Source organism: Melospiza melodia, chromosome 30 (genome assembly GCF_035770615.1).
Source record: "Melospiza melodia melodia isolate bMelMel2 chromosome 30, bMelMel2.pri, whole genome shotgun sequence".
Classification (NCBI taxonomy): Eukaryota; Metazoa; Chordata; class Aves; order Passeriformes; family Passerellidae; genus Melospiza; species Melospiza melodia.
This window is the reverse complement of record NC_086223.1, coordinates 2,295,130-2,310,988: the sequence shown is the minus strand read 5'-3', so window position 1 is coordinate 2,310,988 and position 15,859 is coordinate 2,295,130. Positions and strand designations below refer to the sequence as shown.

The window sequence follows — 15,859 nt, the reverse complement described above, 5'->3', positions numbered from 1 at the left end:
GGCACCCCTCACGGTCACACACCGTGACCGGGGGGCACAGCCCCACAGCCCCCGCTGCCTCGCACCCCCGGTTCCCCCATGCCAGCCCGGTGTGCCCTGCACGGTGGCACATCCCCAGCTGTGGGGTGACCACCCCCGGACCCCAGCCCAGCTCGCTGCACCCGCCGCAGCGTGGGAAAGGCCCGGGGGTGGGTGCCAGATCCCCCAGCCTGGCACCCCCCCGGGGCTGGGTTGCCCCGCGGGCAGGGTGGGCAGGTCGGGGTGGCTGCCAGACCCCCCCATTTCCGCCGCCTGCCAGGCTGGAACGGGCCCCGGCGTGCCGGGGCAGGTGCCGGGGCAGGTTCTGGGGCAGGGCAGGGCCAGATGTGGCGCTTGCCTGGGGCTGATCCTCCTGCCCCGCTCCTGCGGGGTGCTGAGCACCCATGCTGCCCGTGCCCACTGCCCCCAGCCCCACCGGGCACCCTCTGGGCAGGCCAGCAGGTGCCAGTCCCCTTCTCCCGGGTCCATCCCCCTGCAGAACCCCGGCCCTGCGGCAGCTCCGGGCTGGGATGGTGGCAGCGACTTGGGGGGACACAGTGAGTGACCCCACGGCCTTTGCTGGGCCCCACCGCCCAGGGGGCTCGGGGGGAGGTGGAGGAAGGAGGGTCCCGGCAGTTCCCGCTTTGTTCCCGCCTCGCCTCCACCCGGCAGTTGCCTGGCAACTCCATCCATGCGGCTGCCGGAGAGCAGAAAAACACGGCCCCACATCCCCATCGCCGGCTGGATGAGGGGCTGTCGGGATGGCACAGCACGGCACGTCCCTCCTCCAGTGGTCAGATCCCCCATAGCCCACCCAGCACCCCCAAAAAATTCCACTCTGCTGAGCTGCTCCATCCCCTTTCCCCACTGCATCCGGACAAGGGTTCTCAATGCGGGTGTAAATGGTGCTGCTGGCCAGGGTCAGCCACGCAGAGAGAGGCTTCTCCTGACAGCAGGAGGGGAAACTGAGGCACAGAGAGACCTTGAGACACTGGTGGCAATGGGGATGCACTGGGCCACACGAGCAGGAGGAACCTGGAGCACTGTGCCATGCTGAGGGCGATGCTCCCCCTGGGAAAGGTGCTCCAGATCCAGCCTGTCCCATCCCCTCTCCCCGTATCGGCAGGGACGGGGGCACTGCTGGCGCAGAGGGAACTATTGGCTTAATTAATTTGCTGTTATTTCTCCTAACGAGCTGGGATCTGGAGCGGGCGCTTCCCTGGCTTGGCAGCCAGCGCATTCCCCCGCCCCGGCAGCGAGCCGGGGGTGCGAAGCCTCCAGGCACTGCTCAAAACAGACCGTGTGTAGGAGGGAAAAATTACACCCCGGGAAAAATCCCTCCCCAAGCCAGCGCTTTAACCCACTTCCCAGCTGCAGCGCTGCGAGAAGGGACTCGGGCGTTTGGGGAAGGGGAGAAGCACCACGAGATTGGGGCAGCTCCTCCATGAGGTCCCTGTGGAGGGCTGAGCCAAATCCTGGACTGTGCTGCCAGGGAGGGAAACTGAGGCAGTGGCACTGGGGAGGGATGGGGTAGTAAAGCAGCGTGGGCAGACGCTGGGGGGACCTGAAGGGAAAAAGGGAGTAGGATACAAAGGGGGATGCTGGGGTCCCCCCTGCCCTTCCACCATGGCACAGGCAGGGCCCACCAGCATCCCTGGCTGCAGGAGGGCAGAGCTCACAGTGATGCTCCATCCACAGGATCAGGGTGTCACAGGAGTGGGGTGGGAGCCCCCCTAACTCTGCTTGGCGTGGGCAGGGCACTGGCAGGAGGCTGCGGAGGCAGCGCGGCACCAACGCGCAGGCGGCAGCTCCCACACCACCAACACAACAGTTGGTCCTCCCCCGTGAGCCAGGGAGGCTGGGGGAGAGGAGGGGGCTCACAGCAGCCCCCAGACAGACTGGGAGCTCCCTCCAGCCCCCAGAGAGACAAGGGGCTCCCTACAGCCCTGCTACCAGGGCAGAGCTGGGCTGGGGATGGGTGGCAGCTGCTTTCAGGGATGTGGGAGTGAGGGTGGCTGGTGCCAGGCACAGCAGAGCTGCAATTTCAGTCCCACTGTGAGCTCCTGAGAAGGGCAGAGCTGTACCCAGGAAGAGCAGAGTGGCTCCTGGGAAGGGAGAATGGCCCCTGAGGAGGGAGCAGCTCCTGGGAGACAGCAGAGGTGGCACTGGTCCTGCCAGGGAAGCTCAGGTGGATGCTGTCCCTGTGGGTCTCAGCCCCAGGAAGGACACACAAGAGCTGTCTGCTTCCTACAACGCTGTTAAACGTGCATCCCACAGGATTAGAATCCAAATAACACCAAAACCTTGGGATGGAGGTCTAAGATCCAGGATTTCAGTTGTGTAATCAATGACATCTATAAGATGAGGGGATTGGTGGCCGAAACAAGACACAAAAGGTCACGGAGTCACAACCATCACACGAAGAAGGAATTTCTGCTGGAGAGCCAGGCATGGATGAGGGACCCACACAGAGAACGAGCAGGTGGGTGCTGTCCCTTGTCCTGGCCACAGATGGGGACAGAGTGGCCGAGCCACCTCTCGCTCGGTGCCGTCCCCTCAGCCGGCAGCTGGCGCGTCCCCACGGCGTCCCGGCACGTGCTCGGGAGAGCAGCAGGAACCGGCAGGAACGGGCAGGAATCGGCAGCCGGCCCTGCCAAGTTTCCTAATGCAATTTGCAAACGGCTGCGAGGACCTGGCCAAGCCCGAGCCCGAGCGGGGCCGGAGGGATGCGGGATGTGGGATGGCAGCGCTGTGGCACACGGAGCCAGCCAGGACAGAGTGGCACAGCTGTGGTGGTGACAGTCACCCCACGGGGACAGCAATCCCACAGGGGACACAAGGCTGCTGTGGGGAAGCGAGGCAGGAGCTGAGGTGCTTCCTTGTGAGGCCAAAGCCCAGCCCGGTGTGTTGGGGCGGGTTCCAACACCCTCCACAGCCCCAGCAGCAACACCCAAGTGCTGGGAGCAAACCTGGCCCTGCCGAGCTGGTTTGGGTGCTGGCTGGGCTGCTCGGGCAGCGTCAGGGTGCTGGGTGCCCACAAACCTCCCCCCCTCTCTGTGGATTTGGCAGAGGAAGGATGGAAACATCCCCTTGTGCTGCTGGGGGTGGCAGGGATGGGGGGGTCACCCTGTGGTCTCCCACCTGAGAGCTCACACACACCAGTTACCCACAGTTTTGTTGGGAAAAGAATCAGGAGGAGCTCCTAAGTTAAGTGGTTCCTGCCCAGGCAGTGCATTCCTGACAGCTTCCCACGGCTCCATTGCCCTTCCCCTGCTCCAAAAGTGGCAGAAACCAACTTGCTAATTGAAGAGAATTGAAAATAAGAATAAACTGAGGTAGGGAGGATGTCACTGCTGCTTACCCAAACAAATAAAAACGAGATACCCAAAAGAAACAAATCAGCTTTACTGAAGGAGCTGCTTCATTCCTTAAATAAAAACAGAGACCACGATCAAGCCAGCGGAGTTGGACATCCCAGGAGGGAGCAGGGAACGTTTAGTAACGGGGAGAAGTTGGGAGAAGTTGTGGCCAAGGACCGACTCAGGGGTTGGTTCTTTGGCGGCCCCAGCACGGGGGAGAAGGGGAGCGGGCAGCAGCAAGATGGATTTTGGGAAGGCACAGCTCAGGCCATGGGGGAAGTGCCTGGTCCTGAGCACAGTGCAGGTGGCTCATCCTGCTGCCTCACCTCCACGCAGGGAAGGAGCCATTCCAAGGAGCAGCTTTCCTCCTTGCCCAGGGGCTGAGTCTGGTGCTGGGATTCCTGGGGCTGTGTCCCTACGTGTTGCTCCTCTCCTTTGATTTTTCACCTTTGCTGTCCTGGGAATGGGGGAAAGAGGGAAGAGCAGCAGAGGTTTAGAGCCCCCCCAAACCCCTACATGGGGGGGACAGTGCTATGGCTGGGTCTTGACAGCAACCCTCCCACCCACCTCTCTGGGCACAACCAGCCCCCCTGTGCCAACCTCTCCTCATGGTTCCAGATTTTTCCATCACGAGGCCTTTCCAGGGCCTCTCCATCAGACAATTTGCTCCTTAGCCCTCCCCATGTACAGGAACCCACCAGCACATGCCTGCCCGGGTCTGGGCTTGCTTGGCTGCCATACATGAAGGAGATATGGAAAGGGAAACCAAAAACACACATGGCATTCCAGCACGCTCACACATGCACAGCTCACAGCACTGGAGCAAGGAGATCATTCCCAGCACAGGGAAGCACTGGCATCCTGAAAAACTTTTAACTCTACTGCCTGAATTATCTGCTGAGTTCTCAATGTTTATCCTTCCTGCCTCCTAGCTCCTCCAGCCAGGGCTGGATTTCTCCCTCTCAAAATCGTCCTGTTTTCTACCCTGAACAAATAAAATAAAAAAAGAGTCAACTTCAGACTTACTTTTTACGTGGTTTTAGTTTTAAAGATTTAAGTAACTCAAATTAACTGGAGCCCTGCTTACCACCTGCAACGAGAAGCTGAGGTTTGGGACAGGTCAGAGATGAGACAGTTTAAGATTCCCCCTTACAAAAGAACAAGGTTATTTTTTTGGGGGGAGATGGGAGAGGAAAATGCAGCCCCACACACACACCAGTGACATCTCACACACACAAAAGGAGCAAAGGTGAGGGGATGGTACCTCTGGAGGAGGTGGCTTGATGGTCACAGGCTGGGACGTCCGGCGGGGCGGGGAGGGCTTGGGCTGCACCTGCTGCTGGACAGTGTTGTAGTAGGTGACCCCCCCATAGACCTGGGACTGCGCCTGCAGGAGCAGCAGGGTCAGAGCTCCGGGCTGGGGGGCCCTGTGAGCCCCTCCTGGCACCCACTGGGGCTGGACAGCTGCCCCCAGCCAGAGCCAAGAGGGGCTGTGCCCCCCAGACATCAGCCTCTTGTGCGTGCCCACCCCTCACCAATGTCCCCCAACTCCAGCAGGGACAGGACCCCTGCAGTCCATGGGATCCCTGAACTTCCCAACAGCAGCTTTTCTGCCTGGACACAGCTGCCCTGCACATCCAGCCCTGCAGCCTCAGGGGAAAATGCCCTCAAAGCAGGGTGAGATCCTGCTGGGATGGCTGGCAGCTCAGGGAACATGCAGCTCTCCAGCCTTCCACAGCGTGTCAGCCCTGCTCCAGACACAGCCTGTGGGCCCTGCTCCAACCACAGCACCAGGATCTGCTCTGCTCTGGCCTCATCTGCCTTTTCAAGGATCTGGTCTGATCTGTCTCCTGTGGGATTAGGTCCATCTGCCTCCTCAGGGATCTAATGTGCCTCCTCACAGGAATCTGACCCATGTCCCTACAGAATCTGGTCTGATCTGCCTCCTCAAGGACCCAATCCAATCTGACTCCTAAGGGATCTGATTTGATCTGCCTCCTCACAGAAACCTGATCCATGCTCCTACACGATCTGCCTCCTCAGGGACCCAATCCAATCTGCCCCCTCACAGCCTAGCAGTGACCTCAGATACCAAGCTGGGCTATGGAGCATGAAAATCCATCCCCATGCTGCTCACACCAGCCAGTTCCCAGCCTCCATCTCCAACAGAACTGACCTCCAAAGCCATTCCCAAGGGATCCTCGGCTCAGCAGGGCCCTGGAGGGGCTGTTTCCCTGCTCCATAAGGGAACCCCTCAACTCCACACCCCCCAGGACAGGATTTCACCCAGTGCCTGCCACACTCAGGGAGCCATGAGAACAATCTTTCCTGGGATTCCAGCAGCCTTTGCACATCCCACACCATCCCACCTGCTCCTGCCTGCCTGGGGAGGAGCCACAGCACACCCGGCTTACCTGAGTGTTGGAATAGAGATGAGGAGGGGGCGGAGGAGGCAGAGCTCCAGGGGGGTAGGGGTAGCCAGGACTGCCGAAATTCATCACCCCAGGGGCAGAGAAGTAAGTTGGAGTGAGCAGCTGCTGCGGTGGGGGCTGCCCCGGGGGCATGGACACTGCTGGGGGGTACAGGCCGGGGTTTGCCATGGCTGGGGGCGTCTGGTGGGGGTGTAAACCTGCAGGTGAGCCAAAAAAAGAGCGTCCCTGGGTAGCAGCAGGAAGGAGCACGCTCTGCTCCCTGCTGGGGAGGGACACAGAGCAGCAGAGCACAGCCCCCTCCCCAGCTCCGGGTTCAGCGGAACCAGAGGTGGCCCCACGGCAGCTCCACTGCAGGAAACAATTTGTGTGGGCAAGCAGAGAACGTGTTAGACAGCTCCCAGTTCTGCTTTTTCCTGAGCTACAGGGCCAGGGAGTGAGGAACCAGCCCAGTGCCCACGGAAGGGAGCGGCCCAGCCTGCTGAGGCCCCACAGGGACCTGCAAATGTCCAGCTGGGAGCTGCCAAAGGTTCAGCTCCCCTTGTCCTGCAAACTGCCTGGAAGCTCCAGAAATATCTATTTTTCTTTCATTAAAACTGATACTGGTTCAGCCTCACTGCAGGAGGGAGCAGGTCTCTTCCATGTTGTAGAAATTAAGGAAAATGGATTCCTCTCTGTGATGGAGGCTGTGGGAGAGCAGAGTTCTCTGTTGCCCAGGTCCAGGGGTGTCCCACTGGCTCCTCACCTGGATGAGGGAGGTGCATCTCCGGCTGCACAATCATCCCTTGGGGCGGCAGCGGGGCTGGGTTCTCACCGTGGGCGTAGATTGGTCCCTGGAATTGTACTGCAACAACACATGACAGGCTGTGAGGAAAAGCCCTGTGGAATTTCATTCCCCTGCAGCCGGGCACACACAGCCCAGCCTGCCCCGAGGGCTTCCACAGCACACAGAGGCTCCAGGGCTCACAGATGGGACATGCTCCCTGAAGAAAAGCATCCTACTCCCTTTACAAAGCAGGAAAATACTCAGGGAATTTCCTCTCTAACACTAAATGCTGGAGGGAATTCCTAATCCATCCCCAGTCCTGTTCTCCCCATGCTCAAACGTCAAAGACCTGATTTAAAGTTCAATTTGAATCCCAGTTCTCAGGAAGAATTGGGGTGTCCTAAGAGCCCTGGCATAGAGAGGGGATAACTCTGAGGATAATTCCATGGGGTTTAAACACAACCAGGCAGGCTCCCAGCTGCCTTTCAGACACTATATGAGAGGACACAGTGCCACTACAACAAACAAAAGAGAAGATAAAGTCCTAACTGCAACAGGAGTGGGGGTGATCCCTGCTGCAGTTGCTCACATGGAGCAAGGATCACAGGGAGCCACAGGAGCAGGAAAATACTCATGGAATTTCTTCTCTAACACTTAAAAATGCTGGAGGGAATTCCTAATCCATCCCCAGTCCTGTTCTCCCCATGCTCAAACGTCAAAGACCTGATTTAAAGTTCAATTTTAATCCCAATTCTCAGGAAGAACTGGGGTGTCCTAAGAGCCCTGGCACAGAGAGGGGATAACTCTGAGAATAATTCCATGGGGTTTAAACACAACCAGGCAGGCTCCCAGCTGCCTTTGGGACACTGCATGAGAAGACACAACAAACAAAAGAGAAGATAAAGTCCCAGCCCTGAGAGAAATGGGGAGATCCTTGCTGACATGGAGCAGGGATCACAGGGAGCCACAGGAGCAGGAAGGAAACACTCACGTGGGTCATAGTAGTGCCCTTCCACGATGCTGATGTGCATGGGGGGCGCAGGCTCCGGCACGGGGGGTCTCTGTCTCTGCGATGAGTAGCGCTTCACACGCCCCCCTGGCACTGCCTGTGAGAGTGCAGGGATCAGGGGGGGCTGTGGGGCACCCCCGACACCCAAACCTCCCCCAAACACGCCCAGAATGAGCCTGTAATTAGCACAGCCCCAAGGGGACGAGAGCCCGTGCGCAGTCACGCTCGGGGATCGCGCGTTACCATCTCCTCCATCCGGTTAAACTGCGGTGCTGGCCCAGCTCCCACGTGCACATGGTTGGGAATACCTGAGGAAGGAACACACTGCTCATTACTGGGGTTTGTGCTGGTTCCCAGGCTGGAGCTGCCTCACCCGGGGGCGTGGCTGCAGCTCAGATCCCTCTCCCATGACATGGAACCTTTGGACTTCATGGCCCCAGTGATTTGAAATATTCAGGGATAAATTAGAGGCTGTTTTGTCGCTGTACATTCATTCATTTCAGGCATTTAGCAATGTCTAAATCCTGTTTCAAAACTAAATCCACTGCTTGAAACTGCTCTGAGCTCAGTGCCTGCTGAGACACAGATCTCTTCCAGGTGGATCAAGGATCCATGCGGAATCTGAAGCTGCAGTTTAAACCTGTGCAGGGTGTAAACACTTTTATCAAGGATCCATGTGGAATCTGAAGCTGCAGTTTAAACCTCTGCAGGGTGTAAACACTTTTATCCCAGGCTCCTTTGGATTCCAACAGCAAAATGAATCCACAGCAAAGTGAATTTGAAACCATGGCTTAAAACCACAGTGCCAAGGTGATCACAGGTGATTCCAAGGGAGGGAAAATGGATAAAACAAACACTGGAAGTGTTCATGCATCACTGACAGAGGGATATAGAATGGACAGATGGGGGCCAAATGATTCCCAGAATAACTCCTCCCTCCTCTGCAAGGGACAGAAAGGGACAGCAGAGTCATCATCCCTCTCACAGCAGAACGTGATCATGTACCTGCAGCCAAGAGCTGGCCTCTGGGAAATTTGGGAAGATGCTTCATTTTTGCGCATTAAAAAAAAATCCCTAAACCAGACAATCTCATCACTTTTGAACTTTGGACATTTCCAGCCCGTCCAGGGGTCTGTTCTCACAAACTTCACAGTGCCACCAGTACCAAATGACTTCTGGTTCCATGACCTCAACCTCACAGACACTTATGAAAGCAGCAAATCGCTTCCCTCTCCTTGCTCCAGTTTTACTCCCCTCGGGAAGCATTCTAACACTTCCCAGCACAGACTCTAATTCTGCAAAGGGATAATTATACCTGGATGACCTCTCTGTGGATGTGCAACTGGAACTGTCCTCAGCTGGCACCAGAGTTACTCTGTCCCATGTCCCTCCCTCCTCCCAGGCACAAAGGGATTTGCCAATCCTTGCCAGGCCTTGGCTGTTGGTAACCAAACCCCAGTGCCAGGAAATGAGCTGATAAACAGGAAGAAGTTCCTTTCTGCTCTGAGCAGGACACCACAGAGCCCAGTTATTGATCCTTATCTTGTGCTCCCCTGCAGCAGGAGTCAGTCTTGTGATTCACATCACAGTGAAAGGGTCCCTTCTATCCTTCCCAGCCCTGATTCCATTCACCTACACGAAAATGTTTAATTTCCCTTTTTCTCTGCTGTTTTATCCATACTGCAGCACTTTCTCAGCAGAAACCACCACTCTGCACCCACCCTGGGACAGGGCTTGCACAGAAACAGCTCAGCTCTGACCAACTGCACAGACAGGAGGCCCTGGGCTGCTGGAAAAGCAGGAGGCTGCTCCCACTTACCCCTCAGCTCCCGGGGTGGGATGAACTGGGACTGCCCCGGGCTCCAGTTCTGCTCTGTCAGGTTCATCTGGGTCATCTCCTGCTCAAGTCCATCCACGCTGGATTCCACTGGTGACTCCCAGTTGCTCTTGGCTGCCGTGGGGGAGCTCTCAGCTGGCGTGGCTTTTGGAATCACAGGAGCCAGCCCCTCAGAAGCAGGCACCTCCTCTGCCAGCTTCCCTGCCTCCCCAGCCTTGACTCTGGTCCTTCTCGCCCGGGAATAAGATTTCTTCTCCACTGGTCTGTCCGGTGGTGGCTGCACAGCGTCAGCACCCGTGGCTTGGTTCTCCAGAGCTCCCTCCTCCTTCCCAGGGCTGCCATGGACGTGTCCCACCTCCAGCTCAGGGGACGTGTCCCTCGATGGGCTCTGCTCTGCGTGCTTCCCACGGTAGCCACCCTCCTGCTTGGCTTGTTCCCCGTTCCTGTGCAGCACAGTGGCCTCTGAGGCTCGGTAGCCTGGACGTGTGTCCTTGTAGCCCCCCATCCTGGGGTAGTTCCTGGCATTGGGCATCCTGCCAGCGCTGCCAGAGCTGCGGCTGTTGTAGGAGCGTGGGGGAGCCGAGGGGCTCTTGGCACCCTGGTGCCTTGGGGGCTTGGGGGGCCTCTCGTTGGACCAGTTGGGGTCTCGCTGAGGGGGACTGCCAAAGCTGAGGGAGAAAAAACAGAACAACTCATTAGGAAGAAACCCCTGGGTGGGAAGAATCACTTGTGTTAGGGAACACCTTCCCAGCATGCACCCCAGAAACGCCAGGAATGTGGTTCCACGTGACAGAGCTTTCCCTCTCTGCATCCCCAGACCTGTTCCCTCTCCCCAGGACAACCCAGGCCCTGGTGTGACCCCGGGGCTCACCGTGGCTTGCGCATCCTGCGGGGTTTGATGTCATCAGGGTTGTGGGCTGAGCGGATGTCGTACCCGTACAGAGCAATCAGCTCCTGCCTGGTCTTGGGGGCCTGCTCATCCTCACGGAACTTGTCGTGTTCCCAGCGCCCCTCGTCCTTCCACAGCTTCCGCTGACGACCCTTGGGCCTGGAAAAGGGGCACAGGGAGGAGCAAGGGGCTGTAAGGTCATGATGTGGTAGTTTTGAGCAGTTCCACACAGAGCCTGAGCATTCCTGGGGCAGGGAATGCACAGGAGGCAGCATCCCTCCTTCCTCACACTCCTCCTGGCCAGCAGCTGCTGGTGACCCTCTGCTATTTGGGAAAAGCAGCTGCAAGAGTCACTGCTGCCTGCCACAAGGCTTTTTTGGTGGGTTTTGTGCATCTCTCCTTCAAAATAAAGATTTGAAGTGTCCTGGCAGGTAACAAGCACAGCCCTTCCCAGTTCCTGCCACTTCTTCTGCCCAGCTGCTGCTGGTGACCCTCTGCTATTTGGGAAAAGCAGCTGGAAGTCACTGCTGCCTGCCACAAGGCTTTTTTTGTAGGTCTTGTGCATCTCTCCTTCAAAACAAAGAGCAGAAGTGTCCTGGCAGGTAACAAGCACAGACCTTCCCAGTTCCTCCCACTCCTCCTGCCCAGCAGATGCTAGTAACCCTCTGCTATTTGGGAAAAGCAGCTGCAAGAGTCACTGCTGCCAGCCACAAGGCTTTTTTTGTGGGTCTTGTGCATCTCTCCTTCAAAATAAAGATCTGAAGTGTCCTGGCAAGTAACAAGCACAGACCTTCCCACTGAAGGAAGGAGCCCTGCTGCCAAAGCTGGCCTGGAAGCTGGCCTGTCCCTCCCAGAGCCCCGGGGGGACACTCACATACCTGACCTCCTCCTCCTGCGTCTGCCCTCGGAGGTCGTGCTCAAAGAAGAGCCCCTTGCGCGGGATGTACGCCGGGTTCTTGCGATCCTCATCGTCATCCAGGTGCTTGGGAACCTTCTTCCCGACCTTCTTCTCCACAGGCTCGGTGCTCTCCTGTCAGAAGCAGGGAGCTCTCACCACTGCAGCAGTCCTGCTGCCAGCCCCCAGCCCGGAGCCGTGGGACACCCACCTGCCCGTCCCCGCTCTGCCGCTCGCCCGTCACCGCTCCCTTGGCATCCACCTTCTCACTGCCCTTCTCTCCTCTGGCTGCTGACTCGCAGGAATCGTTGCTGTCCTGCTTCAGCTCCACCTTGGAGCTTTCTTCCTCGCTGTAATCCTCTTCCTCTGCCTGGGAGACACCCAGTGACTCAAACGTGCTCCGTTACCAACAGATCTGCCAGGAATCTCCCCAAATCTGGAGTCAGATCCGGCAATAGATTGCCCAGAAATTCCCTCAGTTGTGGAGTTAGATCCCCCTGCTCCAGCTGTTAGACATGACTCTTCCAGAGCAGATGATTAGCTCCTAAATTTCTTCCTATCCCCATGTTTTTACAGGAAAAGCAAAGGTTAAACCCAACCTCTCTAAAGAGGGAGGATTCAAGAGGTTTTCTGGAATGGAGCTGGGATCAGCTGCCCCACAAAGACGTGACATCCCACCACTACAAAAAGGCTCCTGCAGACTGGGAACACTGGTGATCTCAGGCCCTTCCCTCCACACTGAGGGCCCGGATCCAGCCAGGGCCACGTTTCCAAATTCCCTGGAGTTCCTCGGCTGACTCACTCTGCTCAGGAGCATGACCTGGTTTCACCCCCAGGAGCCTCCAGAGGCTGGAGCCCAACTAAAAATAGCTCGGGGTGATTAACCAAACCCTGCTCCATTTTCCTCTTTCAACACAGCCCTTGCACATCGCCTGCTCCCGGTGTTTACGCTGGGGAAGCCCAGGCTGGGCATTATTTTTAGGTACAGGAACAGAGTCATCCTGGCAAGGCAGTGATGCAACAACCCCGCTGCCACTGTGAGCCTCCACGCGGGATTCCAGGCTGGAAGAGCTCTGGGAGCTGCCCCAACACTTCTGCAGCATGCAGTGCTCCTTCCTTGTTAATGCCATAGATTAATTCCCAAATAAACAGCTTGGATTTCCTCTGCCTGGCGGTTTGGATGGTCTCTAGCCACTGTTTCCCTCAAGATTCCCAAAACACAGATGGATTTTCCTTAGAAAGCCTTCACTGTAATTCTTAAGACACCAGAACTTCTCTAAACTCCTTGTAAATCTCAAGAAAGCTTTCACTATAATTCTTAGACACCAGAACTTCTCTAAACTCCTTGTAAATCTCAAACTTTATAGAGTTCTGAACTAAAAATCCAGGGGAACCTGCAGCCCCCCCAGGCACGGGTGGGATGGGATTCCTTCAGCACCCCCTAATTCCCAAAGTGAATTCCCCCTCCAGCTGCTCCCTCAGAACACAGGGAAGCCCCTGGGATGCTCCCAACCACCACTTTGCTTTTGAATTCCAGCTAATTAAAACCCAACAAGCATCCCACACTCCTCCCACGCCCTTCTTGGCCGTGGCAAATCCAGTTCCCAGTGTGAGAGGAGCCAGGAGAGTTTTCCCCTTGCACACACTGGCCCTGCACCCTCCCCAGCAGCACAGTGACACTGGTCCCAGTGCCAGGGGCTGGGAGTGGGGGAGGAAATTTCCTCAGGAGACAGAGGGAAGGGATCCAAGGGCACAAATGAAATTCCATGGGAATCAGGGGCTCAGCAGGACAGGGGTCAGCCTTACCTCCGAGTCCTCGGCGCTTTCGTAGTCAGAGAGCACGGCTGTGGGGAGGGAGAGGAGTGGGGTCAGGGCAGGGCTGGACATGGCTCTCCTGCCATAGGACCAAACCCTTCCCAAAGGGAATTTGGATTGCCAGCAGCACCCTGGATCAATGCCACAGCCAGCTATGGGAGCAGGGAAGACTTTGGGACACTGTCCCTGTACCCCACACTGGCCTGCTGTTACAATATTGGGCATAGCAACAATCACAGGATTGTTTGAAAAGCTGTTTTTTGTCTGGTTTTTACTTTTTTTTGCACACAAACAACCCTGCCCAAGAGCTATCACTCACCATCTCCTTCGATGCCATCCTCACTTTCCTGCAGAGAGAGAAAAGTGAGGGGCGTTAAAGCAGGGGAGGGCAGCAGCCAGGTCCTAGCAACATGGAATCATGGATTCACAAAACCACAGAATAATGGAATTGTTTAGATTGGAAAAGATCTTTAAGATCAAGTCCAACCTTCAACAAACAGCAGCCCCATGTCACCACTAAACCACATCCCCAAAAGCCACATCCACACTTTTTGTACACTTCAGGGAATTGGGCAGCCTGGGCCAGTGCCTGACCACCCCTTCCATGAAGGAAAATTCCCTCAGAACATATTTTCTTAGTATCACTACCCTAATACCTTTTCAGGACAGCTGTTCTTTTGTGCTAATGTCCATTTTTCCTAACACCCAGCATCCCATGATCCCACACATGACAACAGCAAGGTCTGACCCTGATCCTATTGCATCCACCCATGGAAGTTCAGCTCCAGTGATCAAGAAGAAACAAACTGGAGTCTTTCTAAGGCTCCAAGAACTTTCTAGAGCAGCTACAGCAGGGAAGATGGAGAGCAAAGCACAGCCTGTTGGTGTTGGGGGTCTCCAGGGAACAGAGTGACAGTGACAGGGGAGCCAGGATCCCTCCCCTGGCAACCAAGAGCCAGGGAAAGGGCAAGAACAGGGAATAACAAACAGAGGCTCAGCTCAGGGAAGGGGCTGGAAGAAGCCAACAGGTCAGAGAAGGAAAAGTGATCAGTAAAACTGCTGCCCAGAGAAGCTGTGGCTGCCCCATCCTTGGAAGTGTCCAAGGGCAGGTTGGGCAGGGCTTGGATTAAACTGGGATAGTGGAAATTGGTAGAAGGTGGAACTGGATGAGCTTTGAGGCTCCTTTCAAACCAAACCATTCCATGATTGCAGCGTAAAGACAAGGATCAACCCAACTGTGCAGAAACAACAACCCCAGAGCACAAACAACCCGACCAAGGTGACAAGACAAACCCAAAACCACCAGAGAAAAACACCCAGGGAGTCAGGGGGAGCTGGAAATAACCAGCCCTGGAAGCTAAAACAGGAAAGAGCTGGAAATAACCAGCAGCAGAACCCAAACCAGGAGGGAATTGCACCTGGATGTGAACTGCAAAGCAGAACTGCACAGTGGGGGGAGAGAGCAGCACCCACCCCCCACCTGCCCTTGCTGCAGAGACCCCAAGAGCAGGGACAGCACCCCAGGAACAGGCACAGCACCCCAAGAACAGGACAGGATCTCAGACTGAGGAGATCCAGCCACAGGGAGCCAGAGCAAAGCCTGCTCCTGGGGGGCTGCCCCAGCCCAGCTCTCCCCCACACATTTGGGGGGGTTCAGGCCATTCCCCAATTCCCCAGACTGGTGCTCCCCCAGCTCTCCACCCTTCACTTTGTCCCCAGTGTCCCCACACCCTGCAGGTCCTAATATCAGTGCCCCCAACAGCAGAGCCCCCCAGGTCTCTCACTCCTCCCCAGGGACCTCCATGGAGACCAGAACCCCTCTCTCAGCCCCTCCCTGCACTCGGTCCTGAATGTCCCCAAACCCCCCGCCATCCCCAGGGTGCTCGGTGTCCCCAAGACCCCGCCATCCCCATCCCCGGGCTCCTCACTGTCCCCAAGCCCCCCGCCATCCCCAGGCTCCTCAGTGTCCCCAAGACCCCGCCATCCCCAGGGTGCTCAGTGTCCCCAAGCCCCTCGCCATCTCCAAGGTGCTCACTGTCCCCAAGCCCCCCGCCATCCCCGGGCTCCTCCATGTCCCCAAGCCCCCCGCCATCCCCAGGGCGCTCAGTGTCCCCAAGCCCCCGGCCATCCCCGGGCTCCTCCATGTCCCCAAGACCCCCGCCATCCCCAGGGTGCTCAGTGTCCCCAAGCCCCCCGCCATCCCCAGGGTGCTCAATGTCCTCAAGCCCCCCACCATCTCCAAGGTGCTCAGTGTCCCCAAGCCCCTCTCCTTCCCCAGAGTGCTCAGTGTCCCCAAGCCCCCCGCCATCCCCGGGCTCCTCACTGTCCCCAAGCCCCCCGCCATCCCCAGGGTGCTCACTGTCCCCAAGCCCCCCGCCATCCCCGGGCTCCTCACTGTCCCCAAGCCCCCCGCCATCCCCCGGTCACAGTCCGCCTCCCGAGCCCCCGTTCCCGAGCCCCCCCCGCCCCTCACTCACACACTCCGACTCGGCCGCGCTCTTCCCCCCGGCCCCACCGGCGCTCTCAGCCCCGCGGCCCCGCGGCCCAGCCCCGAGGGCCCCCGCGGCGCCGCGCGGCGGGCGGTGAGACAACCGGGGCGAGCCGGACCGGGAACGGGAGCGGGATCCGGATGCCGAGCGGGAGCGGGCGGAGCGGGGGGAACCGGGAGCGGAGCCGGCGCTGTCGGAGGCCGCCGAGCCCTCGCTGTCCTCGCTGTCCTGCGAGGCGCGCTGCCGCCGCCGGTCCGCCATCTTGGCCGCGGGGCACCACGGGAACGGCGCGCGCGCGGCCTCCGCCGCCCCCCCCCCCCCCCCCCCGTTCCGGTACCGCGCCCGCCAGGGGG

The 15,859-nt window shown here is 57.9% G+C and overlaps 1 protein-coding gene across 2 annotated transcripts; it reads right to left on the bottom strand.

Annotated features, from left to right (window-relative positions):
* Window positions 1-3,399: 3,399 nt before the first annotated feature.
* Window positions 3,400-15,771, bottom strand: CASC3 (CASC3 exon junction complex subunit). 2 transcript variants are annotated; one of them, XM_063178718.1, is made up of 14 exons: window positions 15,495-15,771; window positions 13,337-13,364; window positions 13,009-13,046; window positions 11,414-11,572; window positions 11,186-11,337; window positions 10,290-10,466; window positions 9,401-10,086; window positions 7,825-7,889; window positions 7,564-7,678; window positions 6,552-6,650; window positions 5,792-6,006; window positions 4,642-4,764; window positions 4,404-4,480; window positions 3,693-3,834 (listed from the first exon to the last, which is right to left on the bottom strand). In XM_063178718.1, exons 1-13 carry the CDS (start codon window positions 15,765-15,767, stop codon window positions 4,445-4,447), a joined length of 2,166 nt encoding a protein of 721 aa, XP_063034788.1. In that variant the 5' UTR covers window positions 15,768-15,771; the 3' UTR covers window positions 3,693-3,834; window positions 4,404-4,444. The 2 variants fall into 2 exon arrangements, with proteins under 2 accessions (XP_063034787.1, XP_063034788.1); XM_063178717.1 differs by lacking the exon at window positions 4,404-4,480 and having other exon boundaries at window positions 3,400-3,834.
* Window positions 15,772-15,859: the final 88 nt, after the last annotated feature.

Bases quoted from the DNA above. Each gene is read 5' to 3' on its own strand.
- CASC3 (XM_063178717.1), bottom strand. From the start codon at position 15,767: ATGGCGGACCGGCGGCGGCAGCGCGCCTCGCAGGACAGCGAGGACAGC. The intron at 10,087-10,289 runs GTGAGCCCCGGG...TTTCTCCCTCAG, and splicing joins CGCAGGATGCGCAAGCCACG to CTTTGGCAGTCCCCCTCAGC. The intron at 3,835-4,641 runs GTACCATCCCCT...CCCCATTCCCAG, and splicing joins TCAAGCCACCTCCTCCAGAG to GACAGCAAAGGTGAAAAATC.